General features: G+C 39.1%; 1 protein-coding gene across 1 annotated transcript; it reads left to right on the plus strand.

Moving 5' to 3' along the window:
* Positions 1-1,464: 1,464 nt before the first annotated feature.
* Positions 1,465-19,168, plus strand: dhx35 (DEAH-box helicase 35). Its single transcript, XM_053643554.1, has 21 exons — positions 1,465-1,509; positions 3,816-3,943; positions 6,163-6,255; positions 6,505-6,582; positions 7,159-7,263; positions 9,047-9,108; positions 9,239-9,308; positions 9,998-10,057; positions 11,359-11,471; positions 12,031-12,127; positions 12,353-12,511; positions 13,596-13,806; positions 13,889-14,013; positions 14,157-14,211; positions 14,402-14,592; positions 14,902-14,979; positions 15,100-15,229; positions 15,553-15,634; positions 16,229-16,300; positions 17,015-17,126; positions 17,860-19,168. Exons 1-21 carry the CDS (start codon positions 1,470-1,472, stop codon positions 17,896-17,898), a joined length of 2,100 nt encoding a protein of 699 aa, XP_053499529.1. The 5' UTR covers positions 1,465-1,469; the 3' UTR covers positions 17,899-19,168.
* The last annotated feature ends 714 nt before the right edge of the window (positions 19,169-19,882 follow it).

Genomic DNA, 19,882 nt, shown 5'->3' on the forward strand with positions numbered 1-19,882 from the left:
GTACAGTGAAGCATGGTGGTGGGTGCGTCACGATGCGGCGCTGCTACTTGTTGAGCAGTACCGCCGTGTTACGTGCCGTCGAAGGAAAAATGAAGACGTGGTGTACCAGGAAACGTTACAGAACAATTTAATCGCACCGGCCGAGAATCTGAATCTGAGGAGAAGATAAACGTTACGACGAGCACAAACGTACGGCCGCGGTGACTCGAGACGCCTTCGTGACTTCGTGAGCAAGTACAAATGCATACTGTTTTGATTCATGTTTATTAGTGCAAAGTTAAGACATTGTGTGTGTGTGTGTGTGTACTGTATGTACCAGACACGCACTATATTAGATAACAAAAACAGAAGTGTCTAAATATTTGTCAGTACATTACATTTTATGTTTGAGTAAAATGTTTGAAAATTAGCCAAGCACATTTAGCCCTGATCCAGCACCTGGTCTGCTTTTTCTCTCAACATCTGGATTCACAAACAGAGCATTGTGTGAGTCTATGAGCCATGCTAACGTATTGGCTTCCTGTAGGGCTGCCAGTGTGGTGCGTCTGGATAGAGTTTCTCCTTTGCGGGTTTAAGGTTTTGCCTTCCAGGGTGTCAGATAGAACCTCCTTTAGGAATGGTATAGAAATAGTTCATCTTAGCAGAACACATTCACGAAGGCTGCTTTAGTCGTGTTGCGGCGATAAGAAGATAATGTCTATATGTAGTGGGGGTTTAAAGAAAGATGAAAACAGTGAGGAGTAAAAGAGGGATGAAAAAACAAATAAAGAAACTAATTAACTCAAATAGGAAACATTTTTGCAAATACTGTACTACTGCCACTATTACTAATAATGAACTTTATTTATAAGGGACCTTTAATACATTAAAATGCAGCTCAAATAGATTTACACTGTAAAGAAAAAAAAGAGCAACAAATAAATTAAGAAAATAAAATAGTAAACAACAGACAATAACAGCAATAATAAGAATAATAAGCTTTATTTATAGTGCACTTTTCATGCATTTAAAATGCAGCTCAAATAGTTTTACAGTGTCAATCAAAACATTGTGAAAAGTTAATAAATAATATCAACAAGAAGATTATTAATTTATTTAATAAAAATTTATTTATATAAATTAATTTATGCAGCCCCTTTTATGTTTAAAATGCAGCTCAAATTGCTTTATCACGTGAAATAAAATAAAATAAACAAGTAGTCAAAAATATTAAAATTAATAATAATCAAATAACTAACAGCAGTCACAAAGCTTTTATAAAATATATATCAATAAATTCATGCAAAAACATCTTCCTCAGTGTTTTGTAGTAAACTGAGCGCGAATCTGAATTTGACACATTTGTATAAATAAATGAATAAATAATTACTGATAAACAACTGCTGATTATAAATATTGGTCCCCTGTCTCCCCCTGGTGGCGCTTGGCTTTTTAAAGTTTTGCCCGAGTAAATGACGTAGGTTTTCAAGATGGCGGCGCCCCACTCCATCATGAAATTCTGGAAACCCGGTAAGATTACAGATTCTACCGATTATAATCCCTGTGCAGCTCACAGCTTTCATTTCATTACATCGTGTGTGTGTGTGTGTGTGTGTGTGTGTGTGTGTGTGTGCGTGTGTGCGTGTGCGCGTGCGCGCGCGCGAGAGAGAGAGAGTTAGTGTTAGTGAAGGTGAGAGTGTAGAAGTGTGTTAGATTTCTGTTTTCATTTCATACTAAAGAATTAGTGTGTTTTTACAGCAGCTCTGATCTGATCGTGTGTGTGTGTGTGTGTGTGTGTGTGTGTGTGTGTGTGTCAGTCAGTCAGTCATCAGACACCCTTACCCGTCATTCTCTTTCTTATACAATATTTTTTTCATCAAGTATAATTCCAGATGTGCATTTCAGTATAATTACACTCCCTCGTTTGGGTCTCTGTGCACATCTGGACACTTCTCTATGTTCTTTTCTACCCTATCAGAGAGACACTGACTCACCCCCTGAGAGATATTACACGATTATTGCGTTTCGAAAAGATTAGACACCTTAAAAGACAACACAGCTCCTTTTGATCAGACCTGGAGTCATGCAGGAAAATATTCTTTGGTTCGATGAGACGGAAATAAAAAATGTTTTTTTTTGGCCTCAAGGTGCTATAATTAGCTGGAACCCGAACATCCGTCTCCACTGAAGCAGGGTGGTGGTGGTGGTGGTGGTGGTATAATGCTGCGCGTTACCCTCTGCCTCATGGTTGTGTTTCTTTAGAAACATTTAAGCTTTAATCCGCTCCATACACCTGATAATTCTAAAAATCCCAACACACCATGATAGAAAGATTTTGTACTAATGATGCAATGTGTAAAGCATAATGTCATCTTCTTCTTCTTCTTCTTCTTCTTGATTTTCTTTCCTTCTTTTTTTTGGGTGCTTCTCAATATTCCAGCTGATGCTTCCGTGACTCCTTCGGCTCATACGAGCCCAAAAATCGGTCTTTTAAGATAGTGTAATAGTCAATAGTGTAAGAAGAGGTTTTCTTTGTAGAAGTACAATAAATTTTGTCTAGGATGCAAAACATAATATTAATGACGGGGAGTGATGAAGCAGTGAGTTACTGTTACCACCCCGAAGTTCGTTATTTTCCTATAACGGCTTGTCCTGAAGTGTTTTATTCAACCCTACCTCTGGATGGCGCTCTCATCTACTGGAGGCTACAATCTGCCACTGTGGACGACCCCAAGCGGTGCAGCCTGGAGATCGTTGAGGACGGTGAAGCTTGAAGTACCATGGAAATGGTTTTTGGACCTCGATTCCACATGGACGTTCTCGCTGCGGTTGCTGCGATGTCCTTGGGACTTCGATTACCGCGTACAGTTTTACACTCGGGTCTCCTTTGCTGAACACTGTACTAGTTCAACACACAGAATTCATATAAACACCATAATGAACTTTCTTTTATTTTCACACTATCCGTCGTCCCCCAGATGAGGACGGGTTCCCTTCTGAGTCTGGTTCCTCTCAAGGTTTCTTACTCGTATCATCTCAGGGGGTTTTTCCTCACCACCGTCTCCACCGGCTCGCTCAATAGGGATAAATTCACACACTTAAAATCTCCATCCTGTGTTTATATGTTTCTGTAAAGCCGCTTTGAGACAACGTCCGCCGTTAAAAGCGCTACACAAATCAAACTGAATCGATTTTATTAAATCACACCGCAGCAATTTAACAGCGGTTCCAATTTTTATCTATTAAACAACGACGTTGTACTTTTTAGTTACGTTTAATATTGTGGAAGTTAGGTGCTGTTTTCACTCTCTTTCTACAAAACACTAACACTGGAGACTCCTTCTATAAATGTAAAAAAAAAAAAAAAACGCATCTTGTTACAGAAAATGTCACCATATCAACGATTACACTTTAAAAAAAAAAATCTGTTTATTATTATTATTTGAGTGTCTGCCGTACAAGTCCCGGTGAAAGAGCTGTTAATATAGATATGATAACGTATCAGAACGAGCGCATGAATATACACCTGCGCTACTGTCAGAGCTGCTGTTCTAAGAAATGAATCGGCACCTTCTGACCAATCAGAGTCCAGAATCAGCGTTGTGGTGTAATTAACATTAAGATTAAATCCGTGTTGCAGCCATATCATGTTACTTTAAAGCGAGGCCTCCGTGAGCGAGAAAGCCTCGTTCGGTCGATTCCTTCTGTTTTTATTTTAATTTCTTCCTTGTAATCTTCTCTTTTTTCCCCTCTTTATCTTCTGCTTTATAATACTGCATACACGAGGTTGAGTGAAATGTTAATTTCTGAGTGTTCGCGTGCGTGTATAAATACAGGGGCCGAGGCGCCGGGAGTGTGTGAGGAGAGGGAGCTGAACACGGAGCTGAGCAGCACCGCTGTCATATACAACCCTCACAGTTCCCTGTCTGTGGAGAAACAGAGGCAGAAGCTTCCCGTCTTTAAGGTACTGAAGTAACTCAAGCTTAGCTATGATGGTAAACAGGCAAAGGATCGGAACGGGGCTGAACCATCGACATGGAATAATACTGTGTTTAGGGGTCCACGTGCCATGGGAGTTGTTGCTATGGGAACGTACACACACTTTTTTTATTTAATTTTTTAAATTTTTTAAATACAAAATTTGGCACACTAATTCGGCCCGGTCACAAAAGTCTTCCCACCAATTTTTTGCTATCGCGCAGTGCTTGGACCCCTTAATCACTGCTTGTGGTTATATTCTATTTATATTTCCAGAAGTTATTTTAACAAGTAAAGCATCTTGAACTTCGTTTGAAATGATGAGTGTACAGTGATTATCAGATTGTTTGACCCACATATCTACTTTTTTTCTTTTTCTTTTTTTACAATATACTAGTTTTAAGCATTCCTATGAATCTTATCAAATTATTTCAAATAATTTAAATAATAAATGCTGGAAGTTAAATTATTAGCAAGTAAGTGCAATAAAATAATGTTGATATTATTAATATTATAGAGATTTGCTTAGATTTAAGATGTTTGTATTTGCTAAGAGTTAATTTATTTTTTGTTATGCATGGTTAAGGTGTCCGTCTATACCCACCGTTGATCATAACTGCTGTAATTTACACTAAATTACGCTATGCTACTCTGCTATTAAATCTCTTTTACTCTATTTTACTCTGTTGCATTAGTTGACGTTCATTTGTATTACTTTGTTACTCTATTATGTTGCTTTACTTTGCTTTACAGTACTTTACGTTAATGTGTTCCTCTGCTTTTTCATTTCTTGTAAAGTCTTCACATGACTTTGTAACTCTAACTTTTACATTACTTTAACATGACTTTATCAAACTTTTACATTACATGACTTCATCTAACTTTTACATTACTTTAACATGACTTTATCTAACTTTTACATTGCTTTACATTGCTTTACATGACTTTGTTACCCTGACTTTTACATTACTTTACATGACTTTATTAAACTTTCACATTATATGACTTTATCTAACTTTTACATTACTTTAACATGACTTTATCAAACTTTTACATTACATGACTTCATCTAACTTTTACATTACTTTAACATGACTTTATCAAACTTTTACATTACATAACTTCATCTAACTTTTACATTGCTTTACATTGCTTTACATGACTTTGTTACCCTGACTTTTACATTACTTTACATGACTTTATTAAACTTTCACATTATATGACTTTGTCTAACCTTTACATTACTCTACATGACTGTTACTCTAATTTTTACATGACTTTACATGACTTCATCTAACTTTTACATTACTTTACATGACTTTATTAAACTTTCACATTATATGACTTTGTCTAACTTTTACATTACTTTACATGACTGTTACTCTAATTTTTACATTACTTTACATGACTTCATCTAACTTTTACATTACTTTACATGCCTTTGTCTAACTTTTACATTGCTTTACATTGCTTTACATGACTTTGTTACCCTGACTTTTACATTACTTTACATGACTTTATTAAACTTTCACATTATATGACTTTATCTAACTTTTACATGACTTTACATGACTGTTACTCTAATTTTTACATGACTTTACATGACTTCATCTAATTTTTACATTACTTTACATGCCTTTGTCTAACTTTTACATTGCTTTACATGACTTTGTTACTCTAACTTCATTATTTTAACATGACTGTTATCTAACTTTTACATTGCTTTACATGACTTTACATGACTTTGTTACTCTAACTTTTACATTGCTTTACTTTACATTCATTTCTTACTTTGCTTTAATGCCGTTGAAATAACTTAACATTGCTTAGTTAATTTGTTCACGCTGATTTGCATGACTTTACATTACATTATGTTGACCCTTTTACTCTGACCCTTACTTTAATTACGTTAAATCAATCCAAGTTCTGCTCGGATGTATTTATTTATTTATTTATTTATTTATTTATTTATTAATTATCTCTGCAAGTTATCTGCATGAGCTGAATTATGTGACCTCTCATCTTAGATGATCACAGTAAACAAATTTTAGAGCTTAGTTAGATGGCTCATTTGCATATCCGTTTGCATACTGCAGCTGTGTGTGATGTATTAGTGTTGCACAGGCCAGTGTTGGGGGGAAAATGTCATTCCTCATAACGTTGTTATGTGAAGACGTCTTTTCGCTCTTGATGTCGAACCCACAGCACAGGAACAACATCCTGTACATGGTGGAAAGCTTTCAGACCGTAGTGATCCTGGGCGAGACCGGCTCGGGGAAGAGCACACAGATTCCTCAGGTAAACTCCATTAAAATCTCTTCCTTCTTCTGCTCTCTGAACATGGCCTGACTTATGATTGCTTATTTTGTGTGTAATGTGCTGACGTGATGAAGGAAAATGTGCCTTCGTGCACTTTTTGACTTTTCTCTCGCCCTGTTGTAGAGCGCTGATTGCTTTGAGCTCAGTTTTGCAGTGTCAGGCTGTGTGCATTGGACCAGTGTGTTGAAAATATGTGTGTGTGTGTGTGTGTGTGTGTGTGTGTTTCAGTACCTCCTGGAGGCCGGATGGGCCGCAGAGGGGAAGGTAATCGGCGTGACTCAGCCTCGGAGAGTAGCTGCTACATCGGTGTGTATCGCTATATATTGTTGTGATTTAATTTACAATCGTAGACGTGGTAAAAATACATTCAGAGCGCCACACATGCACACAGATGCAGTCCAGATGTTTCCACTGGATTTGAAATGTTAAAAGATTAAAAAAGAAAAAGAACGCGAATGATATATATATATATAAAAAAAAAAAATCAGTTTTATATCCACAATGTTGAAACATTTATCATAAAAAAAAAACAAAATATCTAAAATCTAGAACAATATTTTAAAAAGTAATGCCCAGTTTGTGTTTTTGAGTTTCATGTTATGTGACATTATTTAAATAATTAGCCCCGCCCCCGAATACTATAACATCTTATTCATGCCTTTCTTGGTACCTAAAGCAGATATCAGTAACCACACAACCAGAACCTTTTGGTACAAAACTGATAACCAGTGGAAAAAGCACAGTTCTGGTACCTGTAGTAAAAATTCTGGTTCTGTGTCTCTTTGTACCGAAAGCAGATACAGTACAGTATTGGTTGTCGATGGAAAAACTCTCAGTTCTGGTCACCGATGTGAAAAGTTCTGGTACTTCGTGTGTGTTTAGGTGGCCACTCGGGTAGCAGAGGAACGTGGAGCGTTTTTGGGGCACGAGGTGGGATACACCATCCGATTTGACGATTGCTCAGACCCTCACGCAACCCGTATAAAGGTACAAAGGTCCATCCATACCTCCGGTTATCATGAGAACTCCATTTTTACATGTTACTACATTGCATTATGTTACTCTGCTATGTTACTCTCTTATTCGGTTTTCACACTAATTTACATTGTTGCATCAGTTTACATTCCTTTTGTTTTTACTTTCTTACTCTGGTTTCTGTTGCTTTACATTACGTTACTTTGTAACTCAAACTTTTACATTTACTTTACAATGCTTTGTTGCTTGTACTTTTACATTTCTTTACATTACCTTACATTACTTTACATTGCTTTACATTGCTTTGCATTGCTTTTTGGTACTTCGTTATTCTATTTTCTGTTGCTTTACATTACATTACTTTTTGTTAATGTCTTCCTCTACTTTTTCTGTTGCTTTACATTACTTTACTTTGTAACTCAAATTTTTACATTGGTTTACATTACTTTTACATTGCTTTACATTACTTTGTAACTCAAATTTTTACATTGTTTTACATCGCTTTACATTACGTTACTTTGTAACTCAAATTTTTACATTGCTTTACATTACTTTGTAACTCAAATTTTTACATTGTTTTACATTGCTTTACATTACTTTTACATTGCTTTACATTACGTTACTTTGTAGCTCAAATTTTTACATTGCTTTACATTACTTATACATTGCTTTACATTACTTTTACATTGCTTTACATTATGTTACTTTGTAACTCAAATTTTTACATTGCTTTACATTACTTTTACATTGCTTTACATTACTTTGTAACTCAAATTTTTACATTGCTTTACATTACTTTTACATTGCTTTACATTACTTTGTAACTCAAATTTTTACATTGCTTTACATTGCTTTACATTACTTTTACATTGCTTTACATTACGTTACTTTGTAACTCAAATTTTTACATTGCTTTACATTACTTTTACATTGCTTTACATTACTTTTACATTGCTTTACATTACGTTACTTTGTAACTCAAATTTTTACATTGCTTTACATTACTTTTACATTGCCTTACATTACGTTACTTTGTAACTCTTGCTTGTATCGTTCTCATTTGTAAGTCGCTTTGGATAAAAGCGTCTGCTAAGTGAATAAATGTAAATGTAAATGTAACTCAGCGTTGCTTTACATTACTTTCACATTGCTTTACATTACATCACTTTGTAACTCAAACTTTTACGTTGCTTTACATTACTTTACTTTGTAGCTCAACGTTGCTTTACATTGCATTACTTTGTAACTGAAACTTTAACGTTGCTTTACATTACTGTACTTTGCATTGCTTGATAGTACTTTGTTACTCTAATTTATGTTGCTGTACATGATATTACTTTACATGACTTTGTTGCTAAAACGTCACTTTATAATGCGTCGTTACTTTGACCTTTACGTTGATTTACATTGCATTTCCGTGTTATTCTAACTTTCACGTTGCTTTACATCGTTACTGTTACTCTACTTTTTTTTTTTTGGTGCTTTACGTTCTTTTACAATACTTTGACGCTACTTTACATTACCTCGCAATACTTTGTTTCTCAGCATTTACCATTGCTTTCCATTACTTCATGTTACTGCTATTTGACTTTTACGTCGCTTTACATTACTTTAAATGACCTTACATTGCTTTCTCACGCAGACTTTTACATTGCTTTACTTTATTTACGTTGCTGTTACTCGAAATTCCGTTGCATGGATACTTTGATTCTGCTTTATGCTACGTATTCTCTATGATCAGTTTAACCTTCGACCTAAACTCACCTTTTATCTGCTTTATTCTTTCGTGTTGCAGTTCCTCACAGATGGGATGCTGGTCAGGGAGATGATGGCTGACCCGCTGCTCAAAAAGTACAGGTCAGGCTTCGTTTAAAGATAAATCTTCTCAGCAGTCAAATCTAACTAAAAGTACTGTTTAGTGCTTTTGGACACAGTGAGCTGATGTGTGTGTGTGTGTGTGTGTGTGTGTGTGTGTCTGACCCCACAGTGTCCTCATGTTGGACGAGGCCCATGAGAGGACTCTCTACACCGACATCGCCATCGGCCTTCTGAAGAAGGTGACTCGCCCGTCCCGCTCCCTCCAGCACGGGTTTTATTTTTAGTCCTCTCTCTCTCTGTTTCTGTCATTTCTCTCGTCCTCTGTCCTTTGTACCTTTTCACGAGCTCGGAGCCGGTGATTCTCAGCTAAACGGTCCTGTGTTTCCACCATTTTTACCGCCAAATAAATTACACAATGACGGTCTTAACTGTCTAATCACAACAACAACAACAACAACAACAACGGTTAAGAGTTGGACTTCTTTGAGCATAAACTGTGCAGAACAGATCAAGTGTTAAAAAGCACCTGCTGATGTTTTACTGCTTTCATTTTCTCGCATTGTCTGTCTCTCTCTCTCTCTCTCTCTCTCTCTCTCACACTTTCTCTCTCGCTCTCTCTCTCGCTCTCCCTCTCTCTCTATCTCTCTCTCTCTCTATCTCTCCCTCTATCTCTCTTTCTCTCTCTCTCTCTCTCTCTCTCTATCTCTCTCTCACTCTCTCTCTCGCTCTCTCTCTCTCTCACTCTCTCTCTCTCTCTCTATCTCTCCCTCTATCTCTCCCTCTCTTTCTCTCTCTCTCTCGCTCTCTCTCTCCCTCTCGCTCTCTCTCTCTCTCTCGCTCTATCTCTCTTTCTCTCTCTCTTTTTCTCTCTCTCTCTCGCGCTCTCTCTCGCTCTCTCACTCTCACTCTCTCTCTCTCTCTCGTTCAGATTCAGAGGAAGAGGAGGGACCTGCGATTAATCGTCGCGTCCGCTACACTGGATGCCAAGGTAGTTCAGTGCTTCATCAATTTAAGTCGAGTTATACGGCAATATCATTAAAATAATCCGGATATTCTTCTTTTTTTTAAAAAAAAAATATTATTTATGTGGTTTAAAGGAAGACATGTGAAGGCTATCATCTTTCCAGAACAAAACAACGCAACCTTCGCAACCTTTCTTTCTTACTTTACGCTACGTTACATTACTCTGTGCTAGGTTGCGTCATGCTACGTTGCTTCTTTTACGTGATTAGACATTGCTCAACATCAGTTGGTTACTCTGCTATGCTTTTATGTTACTTTACGTTACTATGTTACCTTTCTCCGGCGGTACTATTACTCTACTTTTACTTTACGATATTTTTCACCAGGGGGCGTGGCTATTTTGTGTAGATAGGAATTACATATTGTCAAGTGAAGTGCTTCTGCTTGTAGATAGTTACACTTATATAAGTGAGGCCCGGAACGGTTCCGTCACGGCTGATGCACGTGCTTGACTGGAGGGTATGAGTGCTTTATACGGGGCAGCAACGGCTGATCATATACCTGTCGCTATGACGATAAATGTCGGGCATTTCACTGATAGCAACGCCAGTACAGTAATACAAGACTGGTCAATCCTCACAAAGGAAGACATATTAGCTTATGATGTTGATACAGACAAGCTCTCGAGCAATATTTATATTTACCTAGGGATGCACGCCCATCAAACGTAAGAACAATTGAAGATATGTTTTAAAATCTGGTTATTACGGATGAAATTGTAATGAGCGGTAGGCGAGTTCGAGTGCCGCATTGACGGCTAAAAATAAACAAATTAAATGTCACACCAACAATAAGATGTAAATTAAATAAATAAATGTTTTGATTGAATTTTTAAATGTCCGATGTTAATATTATTCACGTTAAATGTTAATAAAATAAAGTAACGTATAGAAATGACGCTGTTAAATATATAGCGTGTAATCATTGTGGAGTGAGGGGGTCCTTGTGGATTGTTCGAAGTATGTTAGGGGTCCAGAGCTCGTAAAAGGTTGAGAACCTCTGGTCTGGTCCGCATCTCTGCTGAACATCTGGTTATATCTGGGAATATGGAGGTAGGAGGACCGCCCGTCTTTTAACTATACGTTGTACTGGTTTTACGGACTCTGAAGGAAATTGCATCACGAGCACGTTCCCCTTCACCCTTTCATCAGGGTTAGATGGGAATTTCATTCCAAGGAATAATTTCTATGGTTTGTTGTTTTTTCTTTGTTATAACAGAATGTTATTTATTTTTTCTGTTTTTTGTTTGTTTGTTTATCCTTCTAGAAATTTCACGACTTTTTCAACCTGAATGAAACGGGAGACCCGAGCAAGGACACGTGTGGGATCCTGACGGTCGAGGGCCGCACGTTCCCTGTGGAGGTTTTCTACACAGTCAGGTGCTGCTTCATGGTCTTATTCTTCCCCTTAAATCATGAACTGAGTTTTGATGTTAAATTAAGTAACTTGTCTTCGGTTAATGGGCACAAAAAAACCCCAAAACACCCCCATGTACCTCCGTTATTGCACCTCTACGCATCGATCAAGCTTAATATTTTTTTTTTTCCCCCTTTGCTTTTTAAAACCCTGTTAGAACACTTAAGAGTAAATATTACATAAGCTGTGCAGTTATTAAAAGTTTTCATCCTAAATAATTTATCTAGCTGAAAATGTGCCTCAGTTAGTCCCTGTTTAATGGCGTAAATTTACAAAGATGTGGTGTAGGGGGGGAAAAAAAAATTCTACCTAACGTTTCAAAGGGTGTGAAAACTTTTGCACTCACGACATGGCAAGGGATCGCATCTTCTTCATCGTTTTGATCACGTGAATGTATTCTAGATCCTTGAGACTAATCTCATATCTTCTAACCTTCATCACGGTCAGATTCTGATCTCAGCATCTCACTGTTAGCGGGACCTGTGTGTGTGTGTGTGTGTGTGTGTGTGTGTGTGTGTGTAGTCCGGTTCCAGATTATGTAAAGGCCACGGTGGAAACCGTGCTGAAGATTCACGAAGCCGAGGAAGACGGAGATGTTCTGGCGTTCCTCACTGGACAGGTGTGTGTGTGTGTGTGTGTGTGTGTGTGTGTGTGTGTGTGTGTGTGTACTGTACTCGTGTAATGCGTACATCGGTTCCACGTGGTTGAATTGTGTTACATTAAGACGATTTGCTTTCATTTATAATACTGCCTGAATTGATCACCCTTACTCTACACTCTACATAATTCCGCTACCATTGGTGTGTGTGTGTGTGTGTGTGTGTGTGTGTGTGTGTGTGTGTAGGACGAGGTGGAGAAGGTGGTGTCCATGCTGCAGGACCAGGCTCGCTCTCTGTCTCGCCACGGCTTGAAGAAACATCTGCGTGTCCTTCCCATGTACGCGGGCCTTCCTTACTCCGAGCAGCTGAAAGTGTTCGAAAGGTTGCCACCTACTGTCCGAAAGGTGAAAGTGCACTTTTTTTTTTTTTTAAATTTCCAGCCATAATGAGTTACAGAAATAAAAAATAAAGAATCCCAGGACTCGTCCCTGACCGAGCCGTGATCACGAGGAACTCGGGGTTTTATTTATTTATTTTTTAAAGTTTAAGTGATTTTATTTTTGTTTTTTTGACCACAATACAGTCTTTAAAATACCCCAGTGTAGACTACAGAATTCAGTTTTGAACTTCTCCAAATTATTCCCGGAAATCCATTTGAACTCTCCGATGTTAACTGACCCGCCACCAGAAGCTCCGCCCCCTTTCATTCGTTCACCTCTCGTTAGTAATGTCTCTCGTCTTGACTCGGATTTCTTACCCGAAAGAGGCTCGCTTGCTGTCGTGGTGAAAGGAGAATACTTTGAGATGATTAATGTGGAGTAAAATCTAGCAATGTATGCTAACATTTAGACAAGTATATAGTTAACAGTGTCTATATAAATATATTTATTAGGGATGAGACACAAATTCTGGACAAAAATGTCGGCCACGTGGAAACGTATTTCATAATCAGACAAGCGGTTTGTATATCGTTTTTTAATTTTTTTAAATTACTTTTTGAAAACACAATTGATGGCACCTAAATTGGCCAAATGGCGGCCTTTAAAATAACATTTTTTTATTGCATTTTTATATACATTAAGACGTTTCTGAATTATAGCCAAAACCTTATGAACGCTATGGTGCTTGGACCCCGTTGATTGCTAATTGTGCTCATGTTATTTTTTCATATTATTATTATTATTATTATTTTTCTCTGGACGAGCTTTTGTAATTTCTAGAAGATATTTACAACAGATTATTATATATATATATATATAGGGATTATATGTTGTAATTGTAATGAGATAAGGTTCATAATAATAATAATAATAATATTTATTTTTGAATATATGCGTTTGATTATACGCTTCAGTATATATCGATTATTATTAAATGGTGTCCCAGATAATATGAGTCTCCACGTATGCCAACAATAACGTCGTCTGAGACAATGGCAAAGTAAAAACAAGGTTTGCAGTGTAGTAAATTTGATATTGTGTGATATAGGTGGTGGTCGCCACGAACATCGCCGAGACGTCCATCACCATCAACGGCATCGTGTTTGTGCTCGACTGCGCGTTTGTCAAGCTGCGCTGCTACAACCCCCTCACAGCCATCGAGTCTCTTGTGGTGACGCCCATCTCCAAAGCCTCGGCGTCTCAGAGAGCGGGAAGAGGCGGACGTAACCGGCCCGGGAAATGTTTCCGGCTTTACACGGGTGGGTCACGCCGTACACGTCGCCGCAGACCTTAGATTTGTTCCACCGCGCGCTTTTTCCTAAACCGCTGTCGTTTATTCAGAGGAAGACTTCGAGAAGCTTCCGGAGAGCACCGTGCCCGAGATGCAGCGCAGTAATTTGGCTCCGGTTATCCTCCAGCTCAAAGCTCTGGGCATCGATAACGTTCTGCGCTTCAGCTTCCTGTCCGTGAGTGCAGCATGCGACGACATATCGATACGAATAGAAGCTGTAACTTGTGTTTATCCTATACCGCTGCACTTCCTTGCTGATTATTTTCCTAGAACTGCATGATTTATTTTAGCGCGTTTTCATTCCGTTCTCTATTTCAGCCGCCGCCGGCGCAGACCATGGTGCAGGCGTTGGAGCTGCTCTTCGCTCTCGGGGGTAAGATGCTTTCATCGATCCTGATGAGTGATTTTGTAAAAGGCTTAATGGCTCATGTAAAGCCTGTGGAATTGTCCTCTGATTTCTTTTTTTAAACCATAAATCATGTAGAAAACAATCCCTGGAAAAGCTGAATATTTGAAGTCTGATGATTTTTTTGCGTGCTGATGATCGTGACGTCCCGGTTTAGGTCTGGATCAGTACGGGCGTCTGACGGAGCCCACGGGGGTCCACATGGCCGAGTTCCCCCTCAGCCCCATGTTCGCCAAGATGCTGCTCGAGTCGGGGAACTTCGGCTGCTCCAAAGAGATCATCACCATCGCCGCCATGATGCAGATCCAGAACGTGTTCGCCGTGCCGTCCAATCAGAAGAAAGCCGCCGTGAGTCCGTCTTTTCTCCTGTCTTATCCGGTTTAGCACAGCCTGGGATGACGGTTTTGCAGATTATCATGAACACGTCGTAAATTCCGGCTTTTAAAAAAAAAAAAAAGAAAGAAAGAAGTTTTTTAATGAATCGGATCATTTGGTTCGTCTGAACAAATAGAGTCGACTCTTTCGACTCACAAATGGTTTAGGTTTAACAAAGCGCTGACACCGGAGACTCCTTCCATACATGTTAAATAGCAGGTTTCTCCTTATGAATGAGCCGTTGCTATAGAAACGATACCTTCCGTTGTTTCGGATCGGCAGGCGCGCGAGCACAGGAAGTTCGCTGTGGCCGAAGGCGATCATCTGACCATGCTGAATGTCTACGAGGCTTTCGTGAAGGTCAGTAAATCGCCCGTTGTGAGACGCTTCGCGTTCTTCACCTGCGTCTTCTGTACTCGTGCGTATCGGAGTTATGACGTCGATCCTTCCTGCAGATCCTTTTGTTTTTGTCCCCTGCAGCATCAGAAGAGCTCTCAGTGGTGTCAGGAGCACTTCCTGAACTATAAGGGTCTGCTGCGTGCCGTGACGGTCCGAGAGCAGCTCCGTCGCCTGCTGAACAAGTTCAAGGTTCCTCGAACCTCCAGCGAAGGTCTGAGTTCATTCCTGACGATGAAACAGATTAAGGCTGCTTTCTTGGTACGATTAAAAAAAATCGGGGGAAAAAATAAACAAATTTTTGAGTCAGACAGAGACGACAACTACTACAACAGCTTGTCAATCAAACTAAGCCACACCCACTATCTCGTGGTGAATTCGCAGCATACGACAGAGTCTTAAGCTCTGTTTAAGGAGCTTTACTGTCTCAAAACTCGAAATGAAATGTCCGGATCGTGTTTTTGTTACTTTTTTCCGCTCGTTTGAAAGGTTTTTGTCGGTACGTCCGTTCGTATTTTGCTCTTTGTTGTGTTTCAGGCGACCCAGACGTGATTCTGAGGTGCATCGTGTCGGGATTCTTTGCTAACGCGGCGCGCTTGCATCACTCCGGATCCTACAGGTGAGACGTTTCTCTTCACGTGCCCTAACCGTGTGCTGATGGTACGCTTTCCTATCATTATTGAGGCAGGTCTAGAATGCCGTTTGAGTTGTTTATTGAGGAATAAAACACGCCGTTGGAGGAAAATAATCGGCGATGACGTGGTGAGTTACTGTTACCGCCTGAAGGTGATTATTTTCCTCTAACAGCACACCACGAAGTGTTTTAGTACTACAGTACCTCAGCAATATGCCAAAATAACAGTTTTTAATTTAAAAAAAAAAAATTTATTAAAGAATGACTATTGTACTTTTTATCCTTTTATAGTTACATTTAATGTTGGGGACAATTCGCAAAACAAGTTAGTTCTAAGAGAGAAAACTTAGTTTCAGCTTTACTCACCGACACTGGAGACTCCTTCCGTAAACGTTAAATAAATAAACGTCTTCTTACGTAAAACAAGTCGTACACGTCGCTGTGATTGAGCCGTTACTAATTAACTAATAAGGTATTCAAATGAATCAACACCTTCTGACCAATCAGGATCCAGTATTCAGTTGCGCCGTGGGATAAATTATACTTGTGTTATACTTTTCATGTTCTGTCCACACTCAGGACTTTACGGGATGACCGGGAGCTTCACATTCATCCCAACTCTGTGCTTTACGGAGAGAAGCCTCCGAAATGGTACGCCACCTTGAATCCGTACGGATTCCTGTTCTTTTGTAAATATGTTTTTACATACGTTTCTGGATTTTTAGTACTTTGTGGAACACATTTTTGCGCCGAGTCTTCTCTGGTGAAGCCAAATGGCAAATGGAGGTTCTACACGTGGACTTTTATTTTCCTTAGAATGAATGTACGTCAATCCAGAGTTAGATTTCTGTCATCATTTCAGTGTGAGGTTAAGCAAATTAACTATAAAGACACAAAAGGTGCCAATATTTCTGGAGCTGACCGGAACATAACAGCGTAGTAGACCTTACCCGAAGGACCTGATTGAAAATGTAACGTTCGGCCACTTTTTTTTTTTTTTTAGGTAATACCGGAACGTAATGTCGCTGAGGTTAAAGTATTGGCACCCCTCCTCATGTCTCGTGCTGGACGGTACGAGGACTTGATATGATAATGTTTCTTATTGGACGTTTAAGCTCACATACTGTAGAGACCATTTTTTAAAAAAGTGTCCTAAAGCGGCCATTTTGAAGGGTCCTTTTAAAGTAAACACTTTTTGAAGGACGCTACAAATGGCTATCGTGGGCGTGTCCACTTTTTTTAATTGTCAGAATGGACCTCAGACAGGGATTTAACCGAGGTACGGAAAGTTCTGGATTCGGTTAAACGGCTGCACCGCTTTATGTTGACGTTTCAGTGACCGGGACGTCTCGTGTTTCATTTCAGGGTGGTCTTTAACGAGGTGGTTCAGACCTCCAAGTACTACATGCGAGACGTGACTGCGGTGGAATCGTCCTGGCTGGTGGAACTGGCACCTCATTTTTATAAACAGGCCACGGTATGAGTGCGCACACACACACACACACACACACACACAATGATTTCTTTGACACACTTCTTTGCTCTTTGTGTTTTGATCTGCTGTCTTTCGTTTCCTAACCAAAACGGGCCAAAAATAAATAATCATACATTTTAAAAATGAATCGCTACTGAGCCGAGACTCATGGTCGTGATCCGCGTTCACACGAGCGACAAGTTGCTTGTGTCTCTTTAAGTGTGTTTCTTGTGGGCGTGTACCGTCCGTCCAGAATTTTTAGCTTCAATGAGCGAGTATTTGGCAAACTAATTACAGTTTTGAACCAAAGCTGTAACACACACACGCCCGAGGATCGGGCCAATCGTTTTCATTTGTCGCCGAACCTAATTTGCATAACGTTTGTCGTGCGCCGAGGCTGCCGAAATCGCAGGGTTGGAATGTGGACATAACGTGACGTGCTCATACGATCGGCAGCTGATTCAATGCCACTGCGTCCGAAAGACAAACTTATTATTATTTACTCATGGATTAGTTTTCATAATGGAGGAATAATGGAGTGAAATGTTTTATGTAACTAGTCGCGGTACATAAACTCCCTCCAACCGTTTTCATTTCAAAGTACTTGCGTCAGAGAGGAAAGAAATTTCACCTCTCGCACATTTCCACCCTCTTTATTTTCTCTTTTTCTTCTCTCCTTTTTTATGTTTCTCATTTCCTCTTTTTTTCCCCCCGCTCTGTCTCTTCTCCTTCGCAGCACGGCTCTCTGGGAAGCAAACGGTCCAAAGTCTTCTGAATTCGTCATCCATCGTGACCGGCTGCTGAACTAATGATCCTAAAGTACTTGAGCGTGTACACACACACACACACACACACACACACACACACACACACACACACACATTGTAATAAGGCAGCAGCCTCGTATATACGTGTACGATTATATTTATTTCTTCGTATTCGAGTTAAATTGTCCACCAGCACATGAACACGAACACGATTTTGTCTTGAGGTCAAAGGTCGTTCATGGGGCTTCCTTTTTTATTTTTTCTACTGCTTTTTTGAGTTACATCGTGCATGGCCTAACTTGGGAAGTGAAATAACCTTTATCCATTTTTTTTTTTTTTTCATTTTATGATTAAAAAAAAAAATAAAAAATTCAGGAAAGAGAGCGATCTAGATGATCCTAAGAGCTTGGGACAGGTTGTGCTGCACCCTGAGATTTTTTTATTTTTATTTTTTTTTTTAGTTATTTTTAGTTAATTTTTAGATTTTTTTTTTTATTTTTATTTTTTTAATTACACAATGGAAATCTTTTTTTCTTTTCCATAGGGAAAAAAACTGTGTAGCTGAGATTTAGTGGCCTTTTCCTCACCATTATGTGCCAAATATTAAAGACATTTTATAATATTAAATAACGTTGCCATTTTTACACCCGTGCCTAAAAATGTGCTTTCATCAAAAATGGCAGAAATCCTGGAGAAATTTTTTTGGTTTTTAATTCTTACACGACATTCCATGCTGATTTTCTGAAATTCGTCAGAAAATCATTCGAAAGTCATTTTTTTTTCCTCTTTTTTTTTCATGAACGAGCTTGTACACTTTAAACGTTACGTTAATGCCCCAAGGTATATTAAAAAAAAAAAAAAAATCGTTTTTGAACGAGAGCACAAACAGAAATGGTCGGTATTTTGACATCAACCTGCTTTCATTTGATTAAAAGTTACTCCTCGAGCTTAATTACAAATATCTGCATGATGATAACGATAATAAACCAATTTAATTACCTTGCGTAGTCGAGCCGTAGCTGCTGCTCAAGTCACGTCGTATTATTCCAACAATATTACTCCAGAATCAACTTCCTGCATGCTGGGTTCCTCTCAGAACACTGTGAAAATCTTACGTAGTGCGTAGTACACTCACCCAGTTCATCTCCGCAGTTATCTTTATTCTGAGGATGAGGTGTGGGCCGTCCTCCATGAAACTAAAACGTCCTCCTGCTTTCCTTTCATCTCAAAGATCTGTATGGATATGAAATACATGTCCGCCTCAAATAAATCTGAATCTTCACACAGGCATGAAGTATGTGTGTGTGTGTGTGTGTGTGTGTGTGGTTTTTTTTTTTTTGTCGCTCATATTGTGTATAAAAAATTGTATAAAACTCTTACTGATATTCTGGAACTGCACGTTTACTGTACATTTAGCCACGCCCACAAAACTCCATAAAAGGTGAAGCTCAAAGAGCTGGCAACTAAATGGTGAAAGAGCGCCTCCTATGCACATTATGTGCTAAATCTTCCAGTAGTGCAGCTCAGCCACTGCAGCGCATCAGCTACCATGGTCACGCACGAACGCTCCCTCCTTTTATAGCGTGCCGTTATCAGTGAGGCTCACGATGTTTGTTGGGTTTCACGGATCAGGATATTGTTTATTATTAAAATGTGCGTTACTCCTCCTGACATAAAGGATACATGATACAGTCGGATGTGATTTACAGATGAGATCCGACAAGGTTAAGTTGAATTTTAAACAACAAAAAAAAAATCGCATTGCTCCATCATTGGGACTGTCAGACGCAGAGGCCACGCCTCCTCCACTGAGACTAACTGATACAGAGGCCACGCCTCCTTCACTGAGACTAACCGAGAGAGCCCATGCCACCTTCACTGAAAATAACAGATAGAGGCCACACCTCCTTCACTGAAACTAACCAATACAGAGGCCATGCCTCCTTTACTCAGACTAACCGATTCAGAGGCCACGCCTCCTTTACTCAGACT

The sequence above is a fragment of the Ictalurus furcatus genome, chromosome 15, assembly GCF_023375685.1.
Source record: "Ictalurus furcatus strain D&B chromosome 15, Billie_1.0, whole genome shotgun sequence".
In the NCBI taxonomy this organism is placed as follows: Eukaryota; Metazoa; Chordata; class Actinopteri; order Siluriformes; family Ictaluridae; genus Ictalurus; species Ictalurus furcatus.